The following is a 24,298-nucleotide window of genomic DNA, read 5'->3' on the forward strand; positions in this document are numbered from 1 at the left end:
CCCATTCCCCCAAGCCAGCTGCAGCCCCACGGGACCACCCCAGTTGCCCACGGCGGCTTTTGGCAGCCTCCAGCCAGGACTGCACTGGGCTGAGGTACCAGAGGTGCCAATGACAATTGTCTTTCCTAGGGACAGAGAATTCATACAAAAATCCTTGCATGGGCTAAACAGAAATCATTGCTGCTTCCACCACATGCCCCAGTCTCTCCTGGGACTGCTAAAATTTTGCTTTTATACAAAAGTCTGTCCTGGATATGTCATCTCACATTCTAACGTGATAGACAAATAATTCTTTATGTGCAAAGCATTCCCAATCACCTGCAGGCCAGAGGGAAGAGAGGGGCCTGAATATCTTTAAAAATCCCATTCTAAATGTCTCCACTTCAAAGCCTCTTCTGCAAATTCTGCTCTGTGATGCATCTCTTGCCTAAAAGTCAGCTCTGCTGGCAGTTTCTGGGTGTGCTGAACGCCCTGTACTCCTGGCTTGGGTGGCTGTGCCCTGTCCTTTGGCCAGGGAAATGGTGGGCTTGTGCTGGCCATAGTGTGTCTCCCAGCCGTAGTCTTGTATTGGGGTGGGGGGAGACAACAGGAAAGAAATCTCCCTTTACTGCTTGAAATGTGAGCTGCTCTGTTTAACTAGTCTTGGTGTTCACTCACCTCTCTTCCCCTCTAATGAGTTGGTTTTTGTTCTCCCATATCACGTCTGAATGCACATTGCGGGTAATTGATGGACAGGGCCCAGCCTCTGAAAGCTATCAATGTAGCGACTGTGAAATCACACGTCCAAATACGTTTATCTTCTTGGCTTTTGGGGCCCGAGTGCTCTTCGGACTTGGGATTTCCGTATTTCAAGGAGGAGAACAAATTTCCTTCAAAATGTCAGCATAGAAATGAGAGATAAAAGGGAAGATGCGGGGGCTGCTTAAACTTTGCATTCACCACAAAGCAGGGCAGCTTGGCACGGAGGGAAGAAACCAGAGCTCAGCCATAGCCGAGTCTTATTTCGGATGGGTAGTAGTGCTGCCCCGGGGGTCTGCATACTGTGACAGGTACACCTCCCATGGTGGCCTCCAACCAGGGTGGGTGTGCAAACCACCTGCTCTTCTCAGCTTGGTTTCCCCAGGAGGAGACATCTCAGCAGGTTGGGGTTTGGGTGTCTTCTCCCACTGTGAGCTGAGCCGCTGGTGTTCATCAGGGGTGGGACCCTGAAGTCACACCGCCGTGTCTGCCCCAGTGCTGGGGAAGGTCTCCATGCACCCTCCGTTGCTGCAACATGTGGGGAAGCAGCCGTGGCCACCGTGGCTGCTGCTCAGCCACTTGCTCTGCTGGCACCGGGACAAGGCTGTCCTGTGGGCTGCAGCTGGCTAGGGCTGAGTTGCAGACAGTGGCCCTGTGGTGAAGGGCTCGGGTCTGTGCTGGTACACCCTGCCTGCTCTAAGCATAGCTCTCTAGTGTTCTGTGAGTAATTCTGGAGTGCAAGAATTAGTCTCCACACAAGCACCTCACCAGGATTCACGTAACAGATGTTAGATGTTTCTCCTGGGTCCCTCCCCGAGTGCCAGGCATGGGAGGACAGCGGGCGAGCTGTGGCGAGGGAAGTGGGAAGATTTCCCTGACCAGCCAGGAGGACGGAGCACATTCCCACTGCCTGGGCACAGCCATCCTCCTCCCCTGGCCAGACCCCAGTGGGGCTATCCATGACTGCCATGGAGTAATTTCAGTGAAACCGTGAGCCCTCCTCTGTTGCAGACAGAGCAGCTGCAGCACGCTCCCTGTGCACCGCTGATTGATGGCAAAGACACACAACCGCATGTCTTGTTTTCTGCAATCTCGGTATTTGGGTTGGCAGAGCCTGGCTCACACTAATGACAGGAGCTGCCTCTCACTGTCAGCGGCAGCTCCACCGTCACTGAGCCTTTGCATGGCCCCCTCTTCCCCGGAGCTGGTGGCAGCTCCGCCAGCCTCTGCTGCTGGCACCACCCACATGTCCACCCACAGCCACGGCGCTGGTGGGCACCCACTCTCCGCCCTCTTGCAAGCACAGGTTTTGCCTCTCTTTTGAGGTAGCCCTGTTGCTTGCCGTTCCCTGGCCATCATCCCTCTCCTGCTGTCCCAGGAGGCTGGGGAGCTCCTCCTGTACCAGCACCAAAGCTTAGTCTGCTTCAAAACTGCAGTCTTGAAGTCAGAGCTGTGCATCTGTCTTAAATACCGACGGCAGGTTAAGTGAGGAACCCTTGTGGGTTTGATGCTGAAGCTCCTGGGAGATGATGTGGTTTGTGCTAAGTAGAAGCTGGGAGGATAGGTTGAGAGTGATCCCTCTGGGCTCTGTCATCGCTCGGCCTCAAGTCTCCTTTTCCTGAGGAGCTCTGTGGGATGGGGACAGAGCCACAGGAGAGGACCAGAGGTCCATGGTTGGATGTGGGTGGAAGCAGGGCCAGTGTGCTGGGGCCCAGGGTGCTGGGGCCTGGGGAGCCCCACTCAGAGCAGCACTGCTCAGCCCATCAGCTGCAGCCTGTCTGCCCCGCTCACACTACCAGAAACCCTCCAGGAGCTCTGAGGCTGCATTGACTGTGGCTGCAACCCCTGGGATAGGGTCCCTTGGCCAGGATCCCACTGCATTTCTGCCTGGGCCCCATTTGATCAGTTTCCAGTGTGGATATGAGCTGGACCTACTGAGCTGCTGCCACTGTCCTACCGTGTATGAAGAGCACAGGTCCCCAGGGTCCTGCCTCAGCTCCCAGATTCGCAGCCATGATGTGCGTCCCTCCCCGTGCCCTGTCCTTCTGTTGCACTGTCACCAGGAGGCTCCTATTGTGGGGCCGGTCAGCCCGCTGCCTGCCAGCGGGACTCGGGTTTTGACCGTTGCTGCCATGCAGGGACCTGACAGCGGCACAGTGCGGGAGGCTTGTGCCTCTGCCTTGGGATGACAGATAGTGCCATGCCACTGCGAAGCTTTCAGGGTCAGCCTGAGAGCAGTTGGGAGTGTAAGAAGCTCTTGCTTGACATTGCCAGGGAAGGGAGGTGAGGAAGACGAGCCCGAGCATGGGTGCATGTGGGGACGTGCGTTCGGAGCAGGGCTGCGGGTAGGGGAGAGCGTGGGAGCACACAAGGGCTGCACGTTGCAGGTGAGCCCAGGCGGTGCAGGAGAGGAGGCATGGACTCTGCGTGTGTGTGTGTGCGCGCGCACAAAGGTTGTGTGTTCATTGCATTTGACTTATAATGCATCCATATTACAAAATCATCTCTGAGTGTCCCCACCCCATGGACAGCAAATAATAATGAGACATCTCTAGATGCTTCATGACTCAAGTGAGAGTGTGGTTGCCAACCCACTCTTCTCTCCTTCTTTCCTACAAGCACTAAAAAAAACAGAAACACATTTCGCAGCCCCAAATCCATCTCCTGGCCCATTCTTAGCCTGCTGGCACAGTATTAGGCTGGGGCACTTGGTGTCCAAAAGCCGGGCCTCCAGGAGGAAACCTTGAGCCGGCCTGAGACCTCTCAGTAGCCCTGATGTGTCTTTTGGTTCTGTCACCAGAAATTCACCAAAAATGTACCTTTTTAATGGAGAAATGTAAACATTTTGGATACCAAGAAATAGTCTTTTGGAAGTGTTTCTGCAGAAGTGAGGACAAGCCGCATTTCATCCCACTCCCACCCTCCCTGGAGCCCAGGAAGCCCCTTTTGCTACCAGAGAAGCTCTTGTACGTGTAACCCTTCCCAGGTCGTGTGTACCCTCCTCTCTAGCAAATGTGTTTACCACATTATAAAGGACAAACTTGTCTTCTCATGTGTGACTTTGGGCTGTACTGTAGATTAAAAGATTTGTCTTTCTCTTTTATCCAGCATGTGGGTCTCTGGCGGCTATTTCAGTACCATTCCTTGCATGGGCTCTGGGACGTCTGTGCTACGGTTCTCAGTAAACTCAATTACACCATGGTAATAGCATGGTATTGACTCAGGAGCCTCAGCAGCACAGGACTCTTGCCGTTTATTAGTTGTTTAATTATATGGCACATCAGGCCAAAATAATGTCATTAGCTAATTAGCCCGTGTTGGGGTTTTTTGTAATTTTTCTTAAATGAATGTTAACATCAGTGAAAGGTGCCAGCTGGTAGCCCAGGAGACCAGGTTCCTTTTCTGCACAGAGCAGGTTGCGATTGGCCCCAGCCCAGTTGCTCTTCCACACTGTCCTATGGGCACAGGTCTCCTGCCACCTTTGGGGAGCCGTGCCAGGGGACAAGACTTCCCCCCACAGCGTCTTCACAAGGTTTGGGTGAGCTACCTATGATGGCACCTTCTCATTATGGGCCAGCTTCGGTCTCAACAAAACTGGAATCCCCAGCACCCTCCAAAGAGCTTCCTGTGGGCACGGCTAGGCCAAGCCCACATCCAGGGTCCTGGACTTGCGCAGGGCTTTTTCAATAGCGATTAGGACTTAAGGAGTAATACTGTGGTATTAGAAGGGCACAGCTCTCCCTGACTGTCATGCAGCTCACCCTGGACAGTGATCACACACTGCTGGAGCCTGCCTGTGAGTCACTGCCCCCTTGTTCGACACCAGCACGATTATGCACCACTGAATACGCAGCAAAATGAAAATAAGTGTTGAAATGCCAATGGCATGTACTACATTTATAACCCACCAGAGGGGGTGACAGCAGCACAACTATAGGGCCTAAACCTTTTATTATACACCCGGCGCCACTCACACTGCCCATTTTGTCCAGGAATTAACCAAGTTACTCAGCAATGCTTTTCTTCTTATCTGCACGAGGGGCTGAGTGTGGGTGTGCGTGCATGGGGCTGCGGAGGCTGAGCCCATGCGTCCCATGCAGGAGACAGCGCTGCCGTGACTGCCTGCACACACAGCATCCCTGTGCATCCTCCAAGCCCTGTGCCAGTGTGCAGGCTGAGCTGCCCGCCTTCCCGGACCACGGTGTGGGAGCTGCTGGAGCAGGACCATGAGCTAGGGGTCAGTCTGCAGTGGGATCTGCTCCCCGTTTCACCCTGGTGTAAGTACACAAGGGAGCAACATCCCAGTGGTTCACCCGGAGGTGGACACAGGCTGCTGACATGGAGATGGGGTGTGTAAATCCTGTGGGATTAGGAGGTCTGCAAGACAGCTTTAGTTATCTCTGGGTGGTTTCTGTGGTTTTCTCAGGAGAAGGCAGCGTGGCCATGAGGGAAACGCTCCAGGCAGGATGCTGAAAGACTTCCATCAGTGGTGTTTTTATAATTAGCACGTCTCGGCTGCTTTATCACAACAGCACCAAAGATTTTCAGTGTGATGGCTGCTGAGTTATGGAGGTCCTTCAACTAGCTGCTTCAGGCCTGCAATTTCCAAAGTGTTCATGTTGCCTCTGCAGGTTTCTTACCGTTATTTAAACCAAACAGATCGGCTATGGGCTTTACAAAATGCGTTTACTGCTCCTAAAGATTTCTTGACGTCTTTTGACCTGGCTGGGTACGTTCCAAACTCGGAAAAATTGCAGGCCCCTGCAGATGCTTTCATGTCCTTGAAGACAAGTGCTGCAGGCTTGAGAAACTCCCTGGGGAGCCCACGCACTTTTGAGAGGTTCAAGAGTCCATAGCAAATAACTCCAAAATTAACCAGGCAGTCCTCCCCCAAGTCCTCAAAGGCACTAGTTCAGATGAACAAAATAAATTTGGAGCTAATAGACCACACTGAATTTAAAATATGACATTCCAAAAAAGGGCAGGGGGAAATAGAAGACTTTTCCAATGGTGGGAAACATTCAATTTTTCAGATCATCTTATCTCCCCAATGTCTTAGCTGATTAATTGGACACTCTCTTGAATAATTATTTTCCAGAATAGAGAATTCTTTGGCAGGCAGATTTTTTTTCAAAATTTTTTTAAGAAGCACTAGGGAGAAACAAAATTAGGCTTGTAAGGAGAATGAGTTACATCCTTAAGCTGGACATTGCTCGTGTGGTTCCACAGTACTGCTGCAAGATAATCACCCATTCTCCCATGCTCTGCCGCTCACCTTAATAACTCTCCCAGGATTTGATGTAATGGTTTACATAACCTTTCTGAAGCATCCTGAATTCTGATGCATCCGGCACTTAAATGTGACATTGAGTCAACTCTGAAGTGCTTTACAGCTGGGTGACGCTGCTTGGGGCTATCCGATACGCTGAATGAAAAAGTTTCACTTACCAAGCTGATGTGGTTATAACTTTTTAACAGCTGAGCCGTGCGGCTGGAATAAATCTCAGGTTTTCAAACCCTGAGCCAGGGGGGCATGTTTGCCTCCCTGCACTGCCTGCGGACGTGCATAGTGCCAGGCTTGATCCAGAGCAGCAGCTATGTACGTGGGCTTGGTTTCGCTTCACCTGGCTGCATGTGGCCCCTCTGTAGGTACCTGCCTCCGAGCCTGCAGGCTGGATGACATTTATAGTCAGCAGGGAGAAAAAAGGCACGTCCAGAATTGTCCAGGCACGATTCATCTGACCTTTCTCAGGCAGCCACCTTAGAAAGAGATTAATCCTGGCCCTACAAGGCCTTTTCTCTCCATTAGCCATACAGCAGTTCATCTGGCTCATTCATGGATGCGGGCTGTGTTTGGGTGGACGGACCCCCTCTGGGGCTATAGGAGTTAGGTACCTGCTTGCCCTGTGTGTGGCTCTCAGCTTGCACCCCAGGGAGGATGCTTTGCTTCTTCCCAGGGCACTGTGCAGAGTGTGTCTGTGGGAGACGGGCAGCTCTGCCTCCCCAGCACCCTCCCAGCACCCTCCCCAGCTGGGCCTCTGGCACGTGGTGTTCTCCAGCCTAACCAAAGGCACAAGCTGAGAAGGTAGAGATAAAGATAGCCATTTTCTGATGTCTGGGGTTGATTCTGCCGTCTTAAAAATCCTGCAGTAATTTTTGGTGTTGATTATACATGTAAATGTGTATCTATAATAGTCTCTCTCATATATGTCTGTGTATATATATACGCACACACACGTAGATGTGTGTGTATCTAACATATGTGCTCTCAACCCACACAACATATGCGGCACTGAAAGCCGCTGGAGCATGCGCATTTGTCTACCCTGGCGTGCGTGGCACCCGCAGAGCGGAGCAGGGTGACGTGCCCGCCTGCGCCAGCCTCACCACTCACCCCAACGTGGCATCACCCTCCCTGTCCTTCCAGCCAGGATCTTTGCCATGCACAGCACCGCCATGGGACCACTGTCCCCCCAAAATACGTATGGGTTGGTGGCACCCTCCTGCACTCCCCAGGGCTTGGGCTTTTGGTGGGGAGGATAAGGCTTTTGAGGAGTCCCGCAAGGCTCACTTAGGCCAGGGTGGGTTGGCACTATGGAATGTACCAGGCTCCCAGTGCTTCTCAGTGGCCCATTCATGGGTTTGTGTGTCTTAATAGATCAGGCTGGCCTTCTGCCAGCAAGCATTAACTCATGCTGGATTTGGGAGAGGGAGGGGAAGCACCTTGGGAACGGGAGAAAGTGCACATGGAAAGCACGGCTGCACCTTGGGGACACACAAGACCCAACTCCACAGCCCCTGGGGCTTGTGCTGCTCCATATTCTGGGCCAAAATCGCTTGGAGAAGGGGCTTTTGGGTAGCAGCCTTGTCCTTTCACCCTGCTGTGAGACCCTTATGGCTGCAGGGCATCCCCAGGCTAACATCCAGCACAAGTGTCCGTGACATTGAAGGTGGCAGTGAGGGTGGCTGGAGTTGCCTGAGCACGGTGCTCCAGGGTCTGCAAGGACAGCAGGGCTTCCAGGGTGCCAGTGGCTACACAATGCTCAAATCCCACAGCAGTCGGAGGTGCAGCCTGACACTTTTCTCCATCTCTAAAAGGACATCGTGTCTCTCAGCTCCTTCCCCTTGCCAGTCTGGGTATGTGGATCAGACTGCCGAGCGCGGCCCCATCGCTGTAACACAGATAGCAGTAGTATGGCCAATCACAGTTAAGCAACAGGATTCAACTTTGTAATTTCCAGCCATAGCATATTCAGAAATAGTCTGGAGGAGCAGATCTGACAGAGGCATGCATCTGCAGGAACCGCGGGGACAAGGAGGGAGAGCGCACACATATGATAAGTTGGTCTCTTGGCCAGCCATCAGCTGAGCACGTCCTGCAAAAGAGCAAGAAGCGGATCAGGGAGGGGAGGAAAAAGCAGGTCTAAGGAAATTTTGGGTGCGCAGCTGAGAAAGAGCCTTTCCTTAAGAGAGCTGTTGGTGTTGATGACATTAGTAGTGTCACTGATGGAGAAATGCAATCACTTCCAATGAGGGAAAAATAATTGTCATTCGAGGTACAGTAGGTTGTTGTCATTTTCCTGTGACACACTCCATCAACTTTCAATTTCTAGCACGAAAGCCCTTCGTTCTTGCTTGGGCCTCTCTAATCTGTTGCAGTGAGCACTAATGGCAGACCTGGCATGGGCTGGGTGAGTCGTCTGGGAACAGAAATACCCAAATTGTGCCAAAGTGAGAGCATCACCCAAACCCTACTGGGGTGGGGAGGGTGCCAGAGGGGGGAAACCAGCTTGGGTCAGCAGTTGATGAAATAAGTCATCTCCCTGAGCCTTGGCTTCTGTAAAACAAGGAAAACAGTATGGTGAGGGGCTCACATAGCTTCAGTGGAGGGGTTTGGGTTGATGTGCAGCACCGGCATCCTGGGCAGGTTGGGCATGGGGAGGCTGAACCCTTTGTGGCTGGGGAATGTGGGTTTGGGTCTGTTGTCCCCTCTGGTATCGGTGGCAGTAGGGAGGGATGGGGAGAGAAGAGGAAGAGAAGTGCACAGCGGTGACTCAGAGCAGAGGTGTGTGTGCAGGAGAGACAGAGCTCAGCACAAAATGCTTTCCTGCCACTGGGTGAAATAAGAGGTGATTAGCAACGTACCCCAGCGTCCCAGCCATGGAGCCTTCTTAGGCGTTTAAAAAGGAAATATGTATTTAAAAATACTGCTCTTACAGAAAGAGGTAATGATGTGTTTCGAGGCAGAGATGGTATCATTCATAAAGCCCGTGCTGCTTAATTATATCAGCACCGTTTAGGAGAGGAATGATTTCCCAGTGAGTTTCTGGTTTGTTTTCCCTTTGTCTTGCTGTATCTCGCCCTGGCTCCGGCCATTCGTCAGGCTCTTTGGTATCTCTGTCTCCAGCCACAGCTTGAGGCTGGCTGCCAGCCCCGGGGACTGGCAGGCTGTCACTGCCACCAAGCGCCAGCCCCCCAGAAAGGCCCCAGAGGCTCAGGGTGGGCAGCGCTGTGGCACTGAGGCGATGCCATCTTATTCAGACCCAAGGTGGGGTAACAGGGGTGAGCAATGGGTTGATGTCCCTTGTGCTTTTGGGGCAATAGTCAAGACTACTTGACCCCACTCCCCTGCTGTCCTGGTCCACTGACTCTACATCCAGTATTCCCATGGTCTGGGGAAGATCTGCTGCCGTGTGAGATGAAGGACACCATCTCCATTCGGCACATAGTTATACTGCCTTTCCTGGGGCTCCTTGGGAACCCCAGTGTTTTTCTAGCAGGCTCTTCCCTGATACACCACTGTCCTTGTGCAGACACGTGCCTGCTCGGCCCTGCACCTGCCACCAGCCCCGCTGCCCTCCGGCCCCGCAAACTGGGGCTCTTCCTTCCAGAGGATAAGAGCGTTTCACGCTGCTTTTAACTAGCCTGACCTCATGGTGCTTTCCTTTCGCCTGTCAGATTTAGCTTGACGTTATTTGGGTAGGAGCAGAGGGGTGGGAGTTTAGAGAGCCAAAATGGTGCTTTTTTTTTTTTTTCTTGCATTCATAAGATATTTCAAGTGACACACACAGACAATAATGTATCACTCAGGCTGCGTACAGCTTGAATGGTTTAAAAATACGCTCCTGAACTTTCCACCCCTATTCATGCACAGGCACCATCCCTTTGGGGTCTGCACTTTGGCAAGAACAAGCAAGGAGTTAAGCAGCTCGGCAAGGAGAGCTATTTATGGATGTTGCAAGCTCCCTGCTCTTCTTCGATACCCCATTCAATCCTTTAATTATCTGCAGTTGCTTCATGCTGTGTCTCACCGCGTGCTCTCCGGGGGAAACCACTGGGGCTTTGCCAGTTGATGGGGAGGGGGGTGGGAAGGGGGAAGACTCTGCCACACACACCAACACTGCCCGGGAAAATAAGGATCACTGTGAGGTTGCTTATCTGAGGGCTCTGAGGGCTGTGGGGAGACCAGGGCATGGTCACGGGACCTTCTGGGACGAGGAATGAGAGTTTATCAGAGCGACACCCCCAGTGGGAGTTGCCTGCAGGGAGGAGGACGTAGGAACAGAAGGTGGGAAGAGACTTCCCACATCCCTGGGTTCAGTCCCCTGCGTCCCCAAGCCCTCCCCATGAAATGGAGCCCAGAAGCTGCAAAGCGTAACATGTGAGAGGGAAGGAGGCAGGAGGGACTGCTTGGCTTGCCAGCCTTTGACGTTGCTGCCCTCCAGACAGCACTGTTTCTCTACAACAATGCCAGTTTTGGAGAAGAGAGCGGCTGTTGCCAGGACTCTGCGCCTCTTGTTTTCCCCCTGGCAAGCCTGCCTAGCTCAGACTTACTGCAGGCTAACATGAAAGCTACCCCTTCCACCTCCCTAAACCCCCTGTGAAGATGCTGCTCCAGAATTTTAGTTAATCCACTAATAGTCTTTGAGTAAATCGACCAAACAAGAAAAGAGATGAGAATAATCTCTGGCGTCTGGAGCTGCGTAGCTGTTAATGAAACTGGCTCTTCCAGCATCCTCTGTACAACAGCCTGCACCCCACCTCCCTGGGCATTTCGCACTCCCGAGACCCCCTCTCAGCACCCTTTCTGGTCCTGATGAACTGTGACAAGATGGTCTGGGGGAGGCCAGCCAGGAGCTGTGCCCTGTATCCCCTCCGCACTGCAGGGAAAACGGGCACTGGGCAGGTTGGAGGGGACAAGTGCAACCCTGTCCACACAGAAGCTGGCCAGCAGCCAGGCCAGGGGACCATCCCCTGGAGATCTCTGCAGATCCATTTGAGCTCAGGATACGGTAGTCCCCCAAGGTTGGCATCTGCAGTCAGTGCTGTCAGACTGGAAACAGCTGGGGGCAGTTGCTGGTTACACTGGTCACTGGTCTTAGCTCATGGGAACTGGAGATTCCCAAATTCAGATTTTTGCATGGGTCTAGTACCAGGTATGTGGGGCTATCATCTTCCCTACCTATATCTACCCATGTGTCTCCTTCTTCCTCCAATCCACTGCCTTGCACTTCCCTTCTGACTTATCCTGGTCCTGGGAGGTTCCTGGGTCCCTGTTCCCATGCAAGCTCTGGCCCAGTTCTGCACAAGGATGGCTTCTGGACTCCTCACCTCCACCCCACCCTCTCCCCAGGCTGGGCCAAGGGGTCATCTGCCCCACACATTACACCCCTGGGAATGGTGCTCAGACCCAAGATCTTTTACAGACACACGTATGTCCGTGTGGGTGAATTACCTGGCCTGTGCCGCTCCTGGCATCTGGGCTCTTCCAGTCATCCACCCTGCTCCCAGCCTGCTCCCAAGCCCATCGGCAGGGCAAGGAGGCCACAGCCAAGCCCTTGCGTGGTCCCAGCAGACAGCGCACATCCACTTCCATCTGCCACAGCAGCCGGAGGCACAGGCAGCAACACACACCTGGGCTTGGGGAGCAAGCCCCCCTGCCTCCGTCTGCTCCATCTGTGGGGAATGGGGCTAAGCCAATGGTGCCCTTCCAGCAGCTCAGGCTGCACGGGAGCTTTGCTGGACTGTGCAATTTCATAGGAAATGTTTCTGTGTTTAAAGTGTTCTTTCAGGTGGAGGCGTCGCTTTTTAAAAATGGCTGGGTGCTGCAGATGTTGGCAGGGGAGGTTGTATCAGTAATCATAAGATGCGGGGGGATTTCTCCTCTCTCTGCTTTCTTCATGGCATCTGTGCTCTGGTTCAGCTCTGGGTGGCTCTGAGTAAAGGCAGGACCCCAGCAGCCCCTGCACGTGGAGGGTTAGATGCTGGAAGAGCCCCTCCATGGGGACCGCATGCAGCAAGAGTTTGGGGCTCAGCCCCCACAAGATCAGGGGCTGCCTTCCCCTGGAAGCCCAATTCTGGTGGGTGCCAGGAGAGCCACTGCCAGGAGCCCCCTCCAGCCCCCATGGGGACATGGCTGTGGAGCCAGGAGCACTGCCAGGAGCTAGAGGCTCCCCCTCCTTCCCCAGCTTCTCTGCACGAGTTTGCTGTATTCTCACCTGATTAGCGGATTTGAAATACAGCCTTTGGCTTTGAGACCCAAAATAGATGTTAGGTTGTCTTTACTCCGCTGGAGGCTCCTTAGTATGTAAATCCCTCCCTAACGCAGCACCATGCCTTCCAAAGGGATGGCACCGCCGGTATCCCGGCTTTGTGGGAGATCCCCGGCTCCGGATCGCAAGGACAGCCACAGTCTCCTCCTGGGGCTTCCCTGGGCCCTGCTTGCAGCCGCGACTGCTTGCAGCAGGGCTCCTGGTGCAGCTCCCTTATGCCGACACTTGCCCCTGTGATGGGCACAGAGGGGGCCCATGCAGGGGCATTAGGGACAGTGCTTTCCTGGGAGGAACAGCATCCGTCCTCCACCACCCCCCTGCTTCCTCCCCCAGCACTTCACAGAACCCAGCAGGTTTCGACAGAGGCATCGGGGCCAGCGGGCAGTGACATTTGTTTTGTCACTTACGCTGTCATCACCAAAAAAATGAAAAAATAGCTGCCTTTAGGGGAGAGCTGGGCTCTGTGACATTCGCTTCATCTTACAGCAGCTAATACATCCGGCAGCATCCCCAGAAACTGCACAGTCCACTGGGATAAACAAGCTCCATGCAGCCAGCAAAGCCGCGATGGCAGAGCTCCTTGCCGGGCCACCCCACTGCTGGTGGACCACTGCGCTGGGGACCAACCAGGCACAAGGCAGGACCTCTCCCGGGGGTCAGGGACACCCTATGCTGTAACAGACAGCTGCTCTCCACGACTGTCAGCTCTGCAGAGAGCAGGGAGCGGGTGCTCATTAAGTGACACTAATTGCTTGATACTTTTTCAGTGTTTCCTACCTTGTAAAGATTGAGTCAAAAACCAGTGCCCTGAGGAACCGCCTCTATTAAACTGTTGTTCATTAGAGCTGACTTTGCGCTACCTCATTAGGCTTCTGTAATTGAAGGAGTTAATTGATTATCAATAGTTTCAGTTCCCTCTTCCCATGCCCGCGAGGCCCTGCTGGGTCTTCTTCAGGGTCCATCATTCATCATGTGGCTCAAATGCACCTTGCTGCTGGCAGTCGCAGCTCTGGTTGCTCTGTGCATCCCCATCTCTGTGCTGGCCATGGATGGCCATCGGGATATCAGTGTTGCCAGCTTCCCTGCAGCAACATTTTCCATGTGGGTCCTTTGCGTTGCAGTATATTCACCCGGATTTGCTGCTAGCTGCTCTAAACTCTGTTTAAAATACTTTTGATGGCTTCCCTTTCTATATCTGTTTTTTAATGCATATGTATTATATTTGGAGAAGGTGCGTGTGTGGGTTCATCTCTTCAGTGGCTCTCTCATGGGTGTGAAAGCGGAGCCTCCGAACCAGCTGCTCCCCGAGCACAGGCTTGCTCTGCCTTGGCGGCGTGCGTTTGCTACGCCCCATCCTGCAGCTCAGGGGTGGGGGGCACAGCCTGCGCAGGGGGGCCTGGCTGGCCGACAAAGGCTGTGTGGATGGTTCCAGCTTGTATGCTGGTTTTCCTGTGCATGGGTGCTCGGGCTGACTCCCTCGCACAGACACGTGCTGCCTGACTCAGTCACACGTCTGCTGTTTTTAGAGGCGGCCTTCTAACACCCTGCCTGGCTCAGCGAAAAATCAGGGAGATGCTGTGCTTCCCCCAGCCAGCCTGAAAGCAAATCCCCTGAGCTCAGGAGCAGCACTCAGACTTCTTGGCTTGGCCGTGGTCTGCTGGAAATGGGACAGAAGTGGCTATTGTGGTGAGAGGACCCCCAGGCAGGGACGTGTCTGTGCCCTGTCCTGCCCTTGGGGTCCACCTCTCATGCCTGCCTTTCCCTTGGGAGCAAAGTCCCCAGAGCATCCTCGGGTACCCCCAGGAGCTAACACCCCATCGCTGCATACAAGCCGAGGACCACAGGTGACATGAAGATGGTGACATTGCAGCAGGCAAGCTGGGGATGGAGACAGCGATCCTCTCCACCCCTCTGTCCTCACTGCCTCCCCACCCTCCGCTGAGGGCACAAGCAGGTCTCAGAAAACCAGAGGTTAGGGGTGTCACAGGCCATTTCTCCACAGCCAGTGCTTCTGATTTGCCCTGGGACTTTGGTTTTTTAGGCAAATGCCACTGCTCTGCCCCAGCCCAGGGTCTGCGCCTCATCGCAGATGACAACAGAGACAGTGAGAGAGGAGACAGACAAGGTGAGAGGAAACTGTTGCTCCCCACCTTCGTTAGTTTTAACTAACAAGCTGTTTATAGGAGCAACATGACACCTGCTTTCCTCTTTATAAATTCAATAATTTATGAAAGGTATTAAAGGCAAAACAGCCTCCCGGATAAAGCCTGTGATGCGTGCACTCTGGGTATTAGCCAAACGGGACAATGAGCTACACTTGAATAACACACGAAGATATTTACACTCTCCCTCTATAAATTATTAAGGGGCTTTTTGCACATAATTACACAAGCTTTTATGTTTCTCACTCCCTGCTTTTAATCCTTTTTGGAAAGTCGCCAGTCACTTATGACAGGAGCTGAGCAAACAGCAAACGTTACAGCTGGTTTTAGGGTCGCTGTAGATGAAGGTGTTGCAGGAGAGGGCACCCGCGTGAGCCCACCCAGCTCGGCACGCACCGAGGCCAGGGCTCTCCCTGCACACCACTGCATGGGAGGGAAAACAAAAGGCATCAGCCGGAGGGGACCGGGCCAGGATCTAGCCCTTTCGCAAGCTGCTCTTCCTCCTCGGCATGGGTTCACAGAGGTGGCCGTGGGAAAGTGCAAAGCAGGCTCCAGTGTTTTAATTGCTCTCCAACTGTGCATGTAAATCAATGATATGCAGATGTAATTGGGCGTGCAAATGTCACTAGGCAGCTGTTTACATGTTCAGTGTACATTAGGGGAGCGTGTATGTGTGCAAAGAAACACCAAGGTTATTGGTCATAATTACACTTCTGAGGGTGGCCGGGTGCTGGGTCTGCTGCCTACACTTCTCCAGCGCTGGCCTTTGGGGAGCAGAGCTCCCTCCTTGCCCTGCCCTGTGCCAGACTGCCCTTCCCCGGGTGCCATGTCTGCTCCCTGGTCTCTGCCCAGCCTTCGGCACAGCTCAGCTCCCTCCCCAGCTCCCCAGCCAAGCTGGCTGCAGCCCCAGCTGAGGCATGCCCTTCTCTCTGCCTGACACGCCAGGCAGGGACCAAACTTCTTTTAAACATTAAGGTGAGGAGCCCGTTTCATCCCCACCAGGCACCCTGACCCCTTTCCATTAGTTGCCACGCTTTTGTGAGTCAGCCCCAGTAGGACATATCCCACACCACCTTCCCATCCTCCTTGTCCAACACAACCTTTTCTTTTTCTGCGTGGGCATTTGACACGACTCTCATATCCACCACACTCACCGCAGCCTCCAGGCCCTCTCTCCTTTGTGCGAAGATCTTTAATCATTACTCTTTGTCCCATTGTGCGGCTCCTGTTCTTACGCCAAGCTGTTAAAAAGCTGTCACTGTCATAACTTCCTTGTCCCAGAAATTATCTTTCATCTCCTGGATGTGGGCTACAATAGACACTGAGATGCTTGATATTATTAATACCTTCTGTATGTGTGTCAATGAGCTTAAGAATTTAATGGAGTCTTTTCCCGCAGCCTTCATGCAGTGTGTTTGGGCTGCTTGACAGGGCAGTCAAGCTATCAGGCACTTGAGTCAGGCTGACATTAGGACACGTGGCCTCTCCGCAGCAGAGCATTTCATAGCAAGGCCCAGTTTCTGCACCCTGAGCTTGAATAGAACTGGGTGGTGGCCTTTGACCTGTCAGAGACCTGGGTGAGCTGAGCTGGGGCAGATCCTGTGCACCAGCAACTCATCTCCCCTTCAGTAGTACCCGCTCAAGGGGGGCTACAGAAAGGCCTTTTCTCCCTCTTTCTACCTCCTCTGGAGCATCATGGAGGTGATGTCATGGTTTGAGATGGGCAAGTCATGACCACAGTATCTCCTACCTCTCACCTCGCTTTGGTTGAGCAGAGGTGCCTGGAGATGGGCTCGGCCACATGTCTGCTGCTGGAGGGGCAGCAGCCTCCCAGCGCGTGAGGCTGTGCATGAGGACAGCGGTGGGATCGCCCTCAATGGCCTGGATGGCCCGAGCCCACATCAACGGTGACATTGCATGGCTTCTGCCACAGCTGTCCCAAGTGAGCAGCTGGTGGTCGAAGGATTTTGGTACATTGGCTCCTTCTGCTCCAAATCAATCAGTTGACCAGGGCAAGGAGCAGTACAAGACAGTACAGAGAGAAACCATTATGATAATACTTGATAACGATCCACGATTTCACTCAGGAGCAGCCGTACAATGCAGAATTTGGACTCCCTCCAGCTGATAATGAGAAGCCACTGGACTGACTCAGCCTGCTGTGAGGAGGCATCAGTACACATCCAGATGGCCGCGGGGATGGGGGAGCAGGAATATCCTGCGTTGCCCCTTCGTCCCACTCCCCCCCACACACCCTGAAATGTCACCACCTCCGAGGAAGAAAGCACATGCGATCTGAGAGCGTGTTTCTCCCCCGACTGCATCCACAGGGACTGGTGCTCTCAGCCATCCTCAGGAGCAGGTCCTGCTGCAGCCCGGAGACGGGCAGAGGAGCTCTGCGTGCATGTGTTGTGCAAGGCAAACACAAGACATCTGGGTCGCCTTTCCAGGAGCAGCCAGGAGGTTACAATTGCCTTCTCCAGGGGCTGGTCAGTACTAGGCAGCTGCCGGCTGAGCCCAGGGGAAATGCAAGGCACCCTCCTCCCCGAGTGCGCAGGGGCAGGGAGGGCACCGACCCCCCCTCAGTCCTTGCTGACAAAGGGAGGAGGCTGGAGGGGCAGACAGCCGATCTGGTGTTCCCAGAGCTGGTGCTGGCAGTACTTCAAGGTGTGGTACATCTTATCTCAGCCTGGCATTCGCACGTATTTTCTCAGCTCAGCTTGTTACGACAAAAGTGTGAAAATCTGAAAGGAAAGGAACTATAATAATAATGGGAGTAATTAAAATCTATCTCCCTCCTGCCAGCTCAGCCCTTTCTGAACGTTTTGTGGGATTCCTGGACAGGTGCATTGAAAGCAAGAGAGATGTTGCTGGGGAATATCAGAGCACGTCCCACCAAGCCTCATGGAGGGGCAGGTCCGCTCCCCACTGCCCGGGCAGGAGGCTTGGTCCCTCGTGCGGTGTGCAGGTGCCACATCTCCAGGAAGAAGCTCAGAGCAGGGATAAACTCCTGCCTCCTGCCAACAGAAGGGAACCATCTGCTGCAGCCCGTTATCATCTGAGGATGGCAGTGGCAAAGAGCTGGAGCATCTGTCTGAGGGATGAGCCCCCACAGATGGACACCCAAATGTTCTTGCTGCTCCCTGCAGGTTTTAAAGAGGAAAATGTTCGATGAGGGTTTGTGAGTGGAGCTGCTCTCTGCGATGTCCTCTGCAGCCTGGGGCTTCATGTAGGTCAGGACGGGATAGTCACACCTGGAGGACCAGGATGGCCCTCATTTTGAGTCACTCCGTGCTGCAAGAAGGAGGTTGACCCAGCTGAGTTGGTCTCCACAGCATGTGGGAGGCCAGTAAAGGTGATGGGAGAGGGGAAAAAAAGCATGTCTGCTACAAAGCTGGCAGCTGCAAATAGATACAGGTTAATAGTGGGGACAGGAGATGGCAGTACTTCCAGTGAGGTTTGGGTGCATGCTTCTGGCTGTCCCCAGCACTCTGTCACCTGTGCTACAATACCTCGGGAACCTTAACAGTAAGCTCACCTTTACCTTAACTCTGAATGTCCCTCTACAAAAGCAGCCCCTTGCTAGGAACAGTAGCACACAATTATCCTCTTCTTTTTCCTAATGTCCCATTGATGCCCTTCTCCCAAGTAATCTTACAAAATTACCCCCTCTGAGCTGCACCGCTGCTCCTCTTCAAGCAGGACCTTCTTGTCAAGCATGTGTTAAGGGTGGGCTGCATTTCTGCCTGTGTGTGGGATGGTCTCAGCTCTCCCAGCAGTTGTTTGTCTGTGGTGGTGAGATGTTGGCCAGTGGTGGCCCGTGAAAAGCTGGAGACAACATGACAGTCCCAGGCAGATCTGGGCCCCTGGTGCTGTGTGGGGTGAGTTGTGCGCTGTGCTGCTCACTTGTCCCTGGGGGAAAGCACTTTGCCGCGCTCCTGGGCACCCTGTCCTGATGGCTCCCCCCAGTCACAGGAGCTCACTCCTGCACCAGGCCTGCACGATGGCAACATTTTGGGGCAAGAAGGGCACAAAGGGACTGCCAGTACAGAGCTTACAATGACAGATCGGTAAATGCAGAAGCGTGTGCAGGGACCAGTGCGGTTCCTCCTGCGGAGATCAAGGGATTTGATTGCTGCTGGGACCTGCCTTTGCAGGCAGGGGTGTCCTTGGGGCTGTTGGGGTAAGGAAGTGTCACCCAAGACAGTTTTTGGAAAGGGTGAAAGTTTTTAGAGGAAGGGAAAAGCCCAATGGCAGCTCTGCTCCTTGAGGGGTATAGCAAATCTTGGGGAGATCAGGCGCAACAGCTCCTTATAAACTCTGACACCATGGATAAGGGCCTTCGTGCTCCTGCACCCAGCTAGGAGAGTGGTTATTAAGTGATGCTTTGTTTTCGTTGCACTGACCATCCTCCCCGTTGCCTCACCTCACTGCCAGACAAAACGCACCACTGTAGCTGGCAGAGCAAACCAGGGCTCTGCTCCACCACCGCACCTGGGGCACCCATGCTGCCCTCGCCTCTGCTGCCGTGCCGCTCTCTCCGCCTGCCCAACTCAGAAATCAAATGCAGAGGTTACGGAAGAGGCAGGTTTTGCACAGGACTTTTCTATATGAGAAGTGTGTGTGTGTGCCATCTTAGCCCAAAAGCTCATCTCTGCTTCTGCACGCCAAGTTCCCTGTCCTCTGCTGCTCACTGCGCTGCCGGGGTGGGGACGGCCATCGGAGCCGAGGTGGGAAAGATGGTCTTGGAAGGCCCCCTGCTTCCAGGCAGCGTATAGCATCACTCTCACACAGCCACCACGCACAGCTTGCATGGTGCATTTACTGTATCTGAGGTGAAATTCCACTCCCTGCTCTCACCAGACAATGCCAGGAATTATTCTGGAGTGTTATTATTGGATACATGGTGCCCTGGACTTTAGTGAGGCTTTAACCATCGGGAGTGGGGGGGGTGGGAAGCATTAACAGCATTCAGAGCTCTTAGCCTGTCTTTTGTCCTCTGTTTGGTTTTTTCTGGCTGCATTCAGATTGCCGGCTTTGTCTGTGTTTGTGAAGTGCTATTAACATCGATGCCATCGCTGAAATAGCCATAATAATAAGAGGCATCGATCTGCACTGAGTAAAGGTCTGAGGACCACTGAGAGGGGCCAGGCTGAATTTCCTTGAAGTCAGGAGCAGAGGACGCGTGCACAGTCACTCTCTTCCCCCACCGTGTTTCTTGCCAGGAGGATCCTTTACCCAAGCCCATGCAGGGCTGCACGCCTGATGGGCACCCACTCTCCCAGCCCATCCGAGCCAGGCTCTGCACCCACAGGAGGAGAGGCGGCATCCTAGGAGTGGGCAGGAGCGCCAGCGGGAGCGGGGAGGAGTGATTCAGCCCTCAGCTGGCAAGCTCGCGGTGCCTACCCTTTGTTTATTCCTGCTCCGCTCAGAAACTCGCGTGTGCCGAGCAGGAGGATAACGAGCTCCGTTGCGGGCTGTGAGGAGGCAGTAACCTCTGAGCGCGGAGTGGGGCTTGCGCCACCCTAGGTTTACTTGTAGCCTACTGCAAGGACACGCCTGGGACAGCTGCTGCGCTCCCATGCTCCTGGGAGGGCATGTACAGGCATCCCAGAGGGGACGCCATCGCACAGGAGGTGGCCTGGGGCAAGGATGCAGCTCTGCTTTCTCAGGAGGGAGGAAGGGAGGCCTGCCCAGAGGGATGCTCTGCATGGGAATCTCCATCCTTGGGTTTGATTAAGTGGCTGATGGAGGAAGGCCAAGCCATTGTCTTCCTCAAAAGCTCCCACTGGCTGAAAGAGCCATACAAGGAAAGGCTCATGGGACCCAGTGAAGGGACTCTCGTAGAGCCTCCAGCCCCAGCCCGTGCCAAAATTTGGAAGGCCCTGGTGCAGCTGCCTTGAGCCCGCCTTGGCCTGCAGCCGACCATGCTGTGGGACAGCTGGGTAGAAGCAGGAGGGAGTGGGAAGCACCCCAGGAGAGCCCTGGTGAGAGGAAGCAAGAGGGGAAAATGCACATTAGAAGCAAAGTTTGTGTCCATTACTGCCAGAGAAATCAGACTCCGCTGGAAGAGCCAGTGCTGAGCATATCTGCTAATGCTGCTTGATAAATCAGTGTCCATTATGGAAGGGGGTGAAGTGCTCGAAAGCTGTGCACTTAGTCCTGAATGAGATGCCACCAGCTCAGCATGCGCCAAGCCTCCAAGGAGGACTTTGGGATTACCAGGTCCAGATTAGTCCTCAGAGGTGTCCCGTCCCCGCCTTGCAACCATTTTCTTCTCATGTGCTTAGGGGGGGCAGTGAAAAAAGAGGAGCAAAACGCCTTGCAGAGGTAGCTGCTGTAGGATGGACCACTCTGAAGTCTCCGGGGTAGCCTGGCATCTTCCCTCAGCAGGCTCAGGCAGGGCTAGGCACTGACCGGCAGCGCTCCTCTAGTCCGTCCTCTGCGAGCAACGAGGCAGAGGAGTGGGGACTGCCGATGGTCCCCCACCTCTGCGAGGGTTGCCGGTGACCCGGGGGCGACCAGCCACCAGTTGTCCCCAGCCCCCGCCCCCGTTTGCCGTCGGATCGCGGGGGCAGTCACTCGGTCTGCCGGTGCCACAACACCGGAGACAGCGGCCCCTCCCCGAAAAGCACCGCTCCCCCGCTTCCCCCGCTGCCCGCCCCGTCACCGGGGGGACCCGCACCCCCCGCCCCCCCGGCTCTCGCCTCCCCTCGCCGCGCTGGAGCGGGGGAGGCGGCGGGAGGAGGGGACTGGCCGCCGCTGCTGCCGTCGCCGCTCCCGTCGCCGCTCCGCTCCGCGCACCGCCCCGCGCCCGCCGGCGGCTCCTCCCGGAGGGGAGGCGGGGGCCGGAGCGGTGGCGGCTCCCAGCCCGGCCCCGCCGCGGCAGACCCGGCCGGCGGCAGCGGGCGTGCGGAGCCCGGGCCGTGCCATCCCGCCCGGTGGGGCGATGCCGCCACCGCCGCCCCGCAGCGCCGCCGCCGCCGGCCGCCGGGCGGGCGCGGAGGGGAGGCAGCCGGTCGCCTCGCGTCCCTAAGGGCGGCCCCGGAGCGTCCCCGTGCCCGGCCCGGCCCTCCCTCGGGCTCTGGGTTGGGGGGGCGGCTCGGACCCGGGAGCGCCGCTGCCTCTCGTGTTGTCGCTGCGGAGAGGGGGAGCTGCGTTACTGCAGGTGGAGGTTTTGGCGGAGGGGGTGGGGGCCGGGGGAGATGCCATTTCTGACCGAAGGAGATCGCCGGCGAGAATGAGATGCAGGTAAGCGACACGGGGATGCTGGAGCGGGGGGGACCGGGGCTGGCGGTACCGGCGGTGCGGGGGAGGTGGGGGGGACTCCGGGCCGGAGCCGCGTCGCTGCCCTCGGGCCGGACCCTCGCCGGTGCTCGGAGGCGCCGGGCTGGGAACTTCGTGCGTGCACCGGGGAGGGCACGGGGGGGGAAGGGAGGTTGCGCGTGTGTGTGTGCCGTGGGTGCCCGCCGGTGCCCGCCGGTGCCGGGTTTGCGCCGCGCCCCGGGGTGCGGATCCGGGTCCCGGGGAGCGGTGCGGGCATCGCCGGGCGGCGAACGGATAGCGGGGCCGGGCACTGTCCGTCGCGGGGCGTGTGGCCGCGGGCCCTGCTGTCCTCCGGCCCCTCCGGTGCTGATCCCGCCGCCTCCACCGCCCTGCTCTGCCCGGGCGTTTTCCCCCTGCTGATCTCCTCCCCAGTCCCCCTGCGCCACTCCCCTGCCTTTCCCCGCAGCCCCTCCAGCCCCTGCGGGAAGGACAACTTGCAGCCAGGCGGGGTCACCGTGCGGGGTTGGGGTCCCGGCCACCCGAGGCTGGCAGACTCACCCAGCCAAGGGCTGGGGCTCAGCGGTGCTGAGGCGAGCGCAGAGCTGCATCCTGATGTGGGAGCCGTCCTCCTCCCCTCGGTAGCTAAGCAGATGAGTTAACCGGCATGGAGAAGATTACATATTCAGGTAGGGTATGGCCGGGACAGTGCTAGCTGCCAGGGCTTGATGGGGAGCAGGGAGATCAGCCCTTAAACCCAGGTCCCCAGCCAACAAGGGTTAATTCAAGAGGAGGAATCAGCCCTCTGCCTATCCCCACGGGAGAGACACAAAGGGTTAAATAAAGGCAGGGAGAGCTCACCAGCCCTGAGTGACCGGACTGGAGGCAAGAGCTATGGGGGGTAATTTTTCAGGGCGGGGGGCTCACCCCTCCATTTCCAGCCCCCCAGCCTGAAGGTAGGTGGGCTGGGGCTGTGGGGAGTTGCTGCCAGACAGGATGATCTCTCAGGCTCTGGAGGGAAATGTGGGCACACTGAAAGGTCCCCCCGCCTGGGCTCAGACCCGTGCACAGGATCCAGCCTGGACAACTGGAGATGCTGGGGAGGGTCAGTCTGCCAGCATGGGCTCAGCCTTCGGTTCGCATCTGACAGAAAAAAGAAGGGGTTAACATTGAAGGGGCTTTGCAGAGCAGCTGGGATTTTGAGGATGCCTGAGAGCCTGCTGGCAAGGAGGACTTTGTGAGCCTTCCCAGGCAGTGCCATTGCTTGTTGCTTTCTGCTACTGTTTGTAGGTTATTGGATTTTTCACCTTGTGCCTTGGATGTGTAAATAGCTCTGAGCGAAGGGCAGAGGCACGGTTCGCTCCAGGTGCTGGAGGTGCCACCTCTGAGAAGAAATGGGAGTGTTCGTGCCGTGAAAGTGATTTGCACTGGGAGGGAGGGACAGCGGGTGAGTGTGGGCACCGGTGGGATCAGGTCTCCTCGCTGTGGATGCGTGCTGGTTGGCAAAGCTGAGGCTCTGCCTCTCTGCCTGTCACGAGCCCAGCTGCTGCCCACCCAAGCAGTTGCCATCCACAGTCCTTCCCCAGCAAACGCCCTTTCCAGCAAGCGACTCTACGTGCTGGCCTGCAGCTGGGGACCAGTGTGACAGCCCCACGCTCACCCCCAGCCCACGCTGTTCTCCAGCATCTTGGCCCATGGGGGGAGCATGGGCAGAGCAGTTCAGGCATCCCCAGGAGCAGCCCCGCTCCGCAGAACTGCTCCTTCTCCCTTGTCCCTCCATCTCCCCTTCCTCTGCACATCCTATCAGAGCCAGCTCTGAAATGATGTCCCTTCCACATCCCTATCCCAGCCCTCCCGCCAGCCTCTCCTCTCCATTCCGGCACCTGCAGCAGCCCTGACCTGACCTTCATGCCTGCTGGAGACGGCCGTGGAGCAGCGGCGATGCCGTGCCTCCAGCCAGCCTGCTGGCATTGGGGCTGCAAGGACCTTATAAGGGCTGCCTGTGCTGCCCAACCCATCCCTACCCCAAAGGCAGCTATTCCAGCCCCACACCAGCACCACAGCCCAGACCTTTGTTTGGCCCCCTTCCTGCATGTCTGCTCCCCCCATTTCAAGTGCACACTTCATCCTTCTCCTGGACCTCTCGCAAATGCAAATGGCCAGTAACGCCCCGTGCCTGTGCCAGGTGCCACAGAGCCAAGGGGCAGCCTCCGTCTCCGGATACACGAAGCCCCACTCAGCCCATTGCCCATCCCAGCAGCATGGGCTGGGGCCGGTGGGAGGAGATGCCTGGGCTGGCCATGCCTTCTCGCCTGCTGCTCCTGGCTCCCTCCCGGAGCATGTCAGCTTAGTGGCTTAACAGCATGAGGAGAAGTGGTCCCTGAAGCTCTTAGCCTGGCAAGGCTGGTAAGCAAGGCTGAGAAAGAAATGTCTCCCTGGGCTAAAGCTTCCACGTCTTCCCATGGACATGCTGGGGCAGTTTTCGTCATAGCCAGGCCCTTCCGCTCCTTCCCCAGTGCTGCTGCTCTGGGACAGGGACAGACACTCTCTAGAGGCAACAGTGTCCCTGGTAGGGACTTTGCA

At 55.7% G+C, this 24,298-nt stretch overlaps 1 protein-coding gene across 7 annotated transcripts in view; it reads left to right on the forward strand.

The window, feature by feature from the left end:
* LINGO1 (leucine rich repeat and Ig domain containing 1) overlaps positions 1-24,298 on the forward strand; it is a 166,663-nt gene that overhangs the window by 126,296 nt on the left and 16,069 nt on the right. The window contains exon 1 of one of the 7 annotated variants that reach the window (XM_063345569.1): positions 21,211-21,703. The exons of the other annotated variants lie outside the window; for them this stretch is intronic. Within the exon in view, the coding sequence (XP_063201639.1) occupies positions 21,698-21,703 (6 nt within the window). The 5' untranslated portion in view covers positions 21,211-21,697. Of the gene's footprint in view, positions 1-21,210; positions 21,704-24,298 lie in introns of those variants that run through there. 7 annotated transcript variants of the gene reach the window in all.

The sequence above is a fragment of the Chroicocephalus ridibundus genome, chromosome 9, assembly GCF_963924245.1.
Source record: "Chroicocephalus ridibundus chromosome 9, bChrRid1.1, whole genome shotgun sequence".
Classification (NCBI taxonomy): domain Eukaryota; kingdom Metazoa; phylum Chordata; class Aves; order Charadriiformes; family Laridae; genus Chroicocephalus; species Chroicocephalus ridibundus.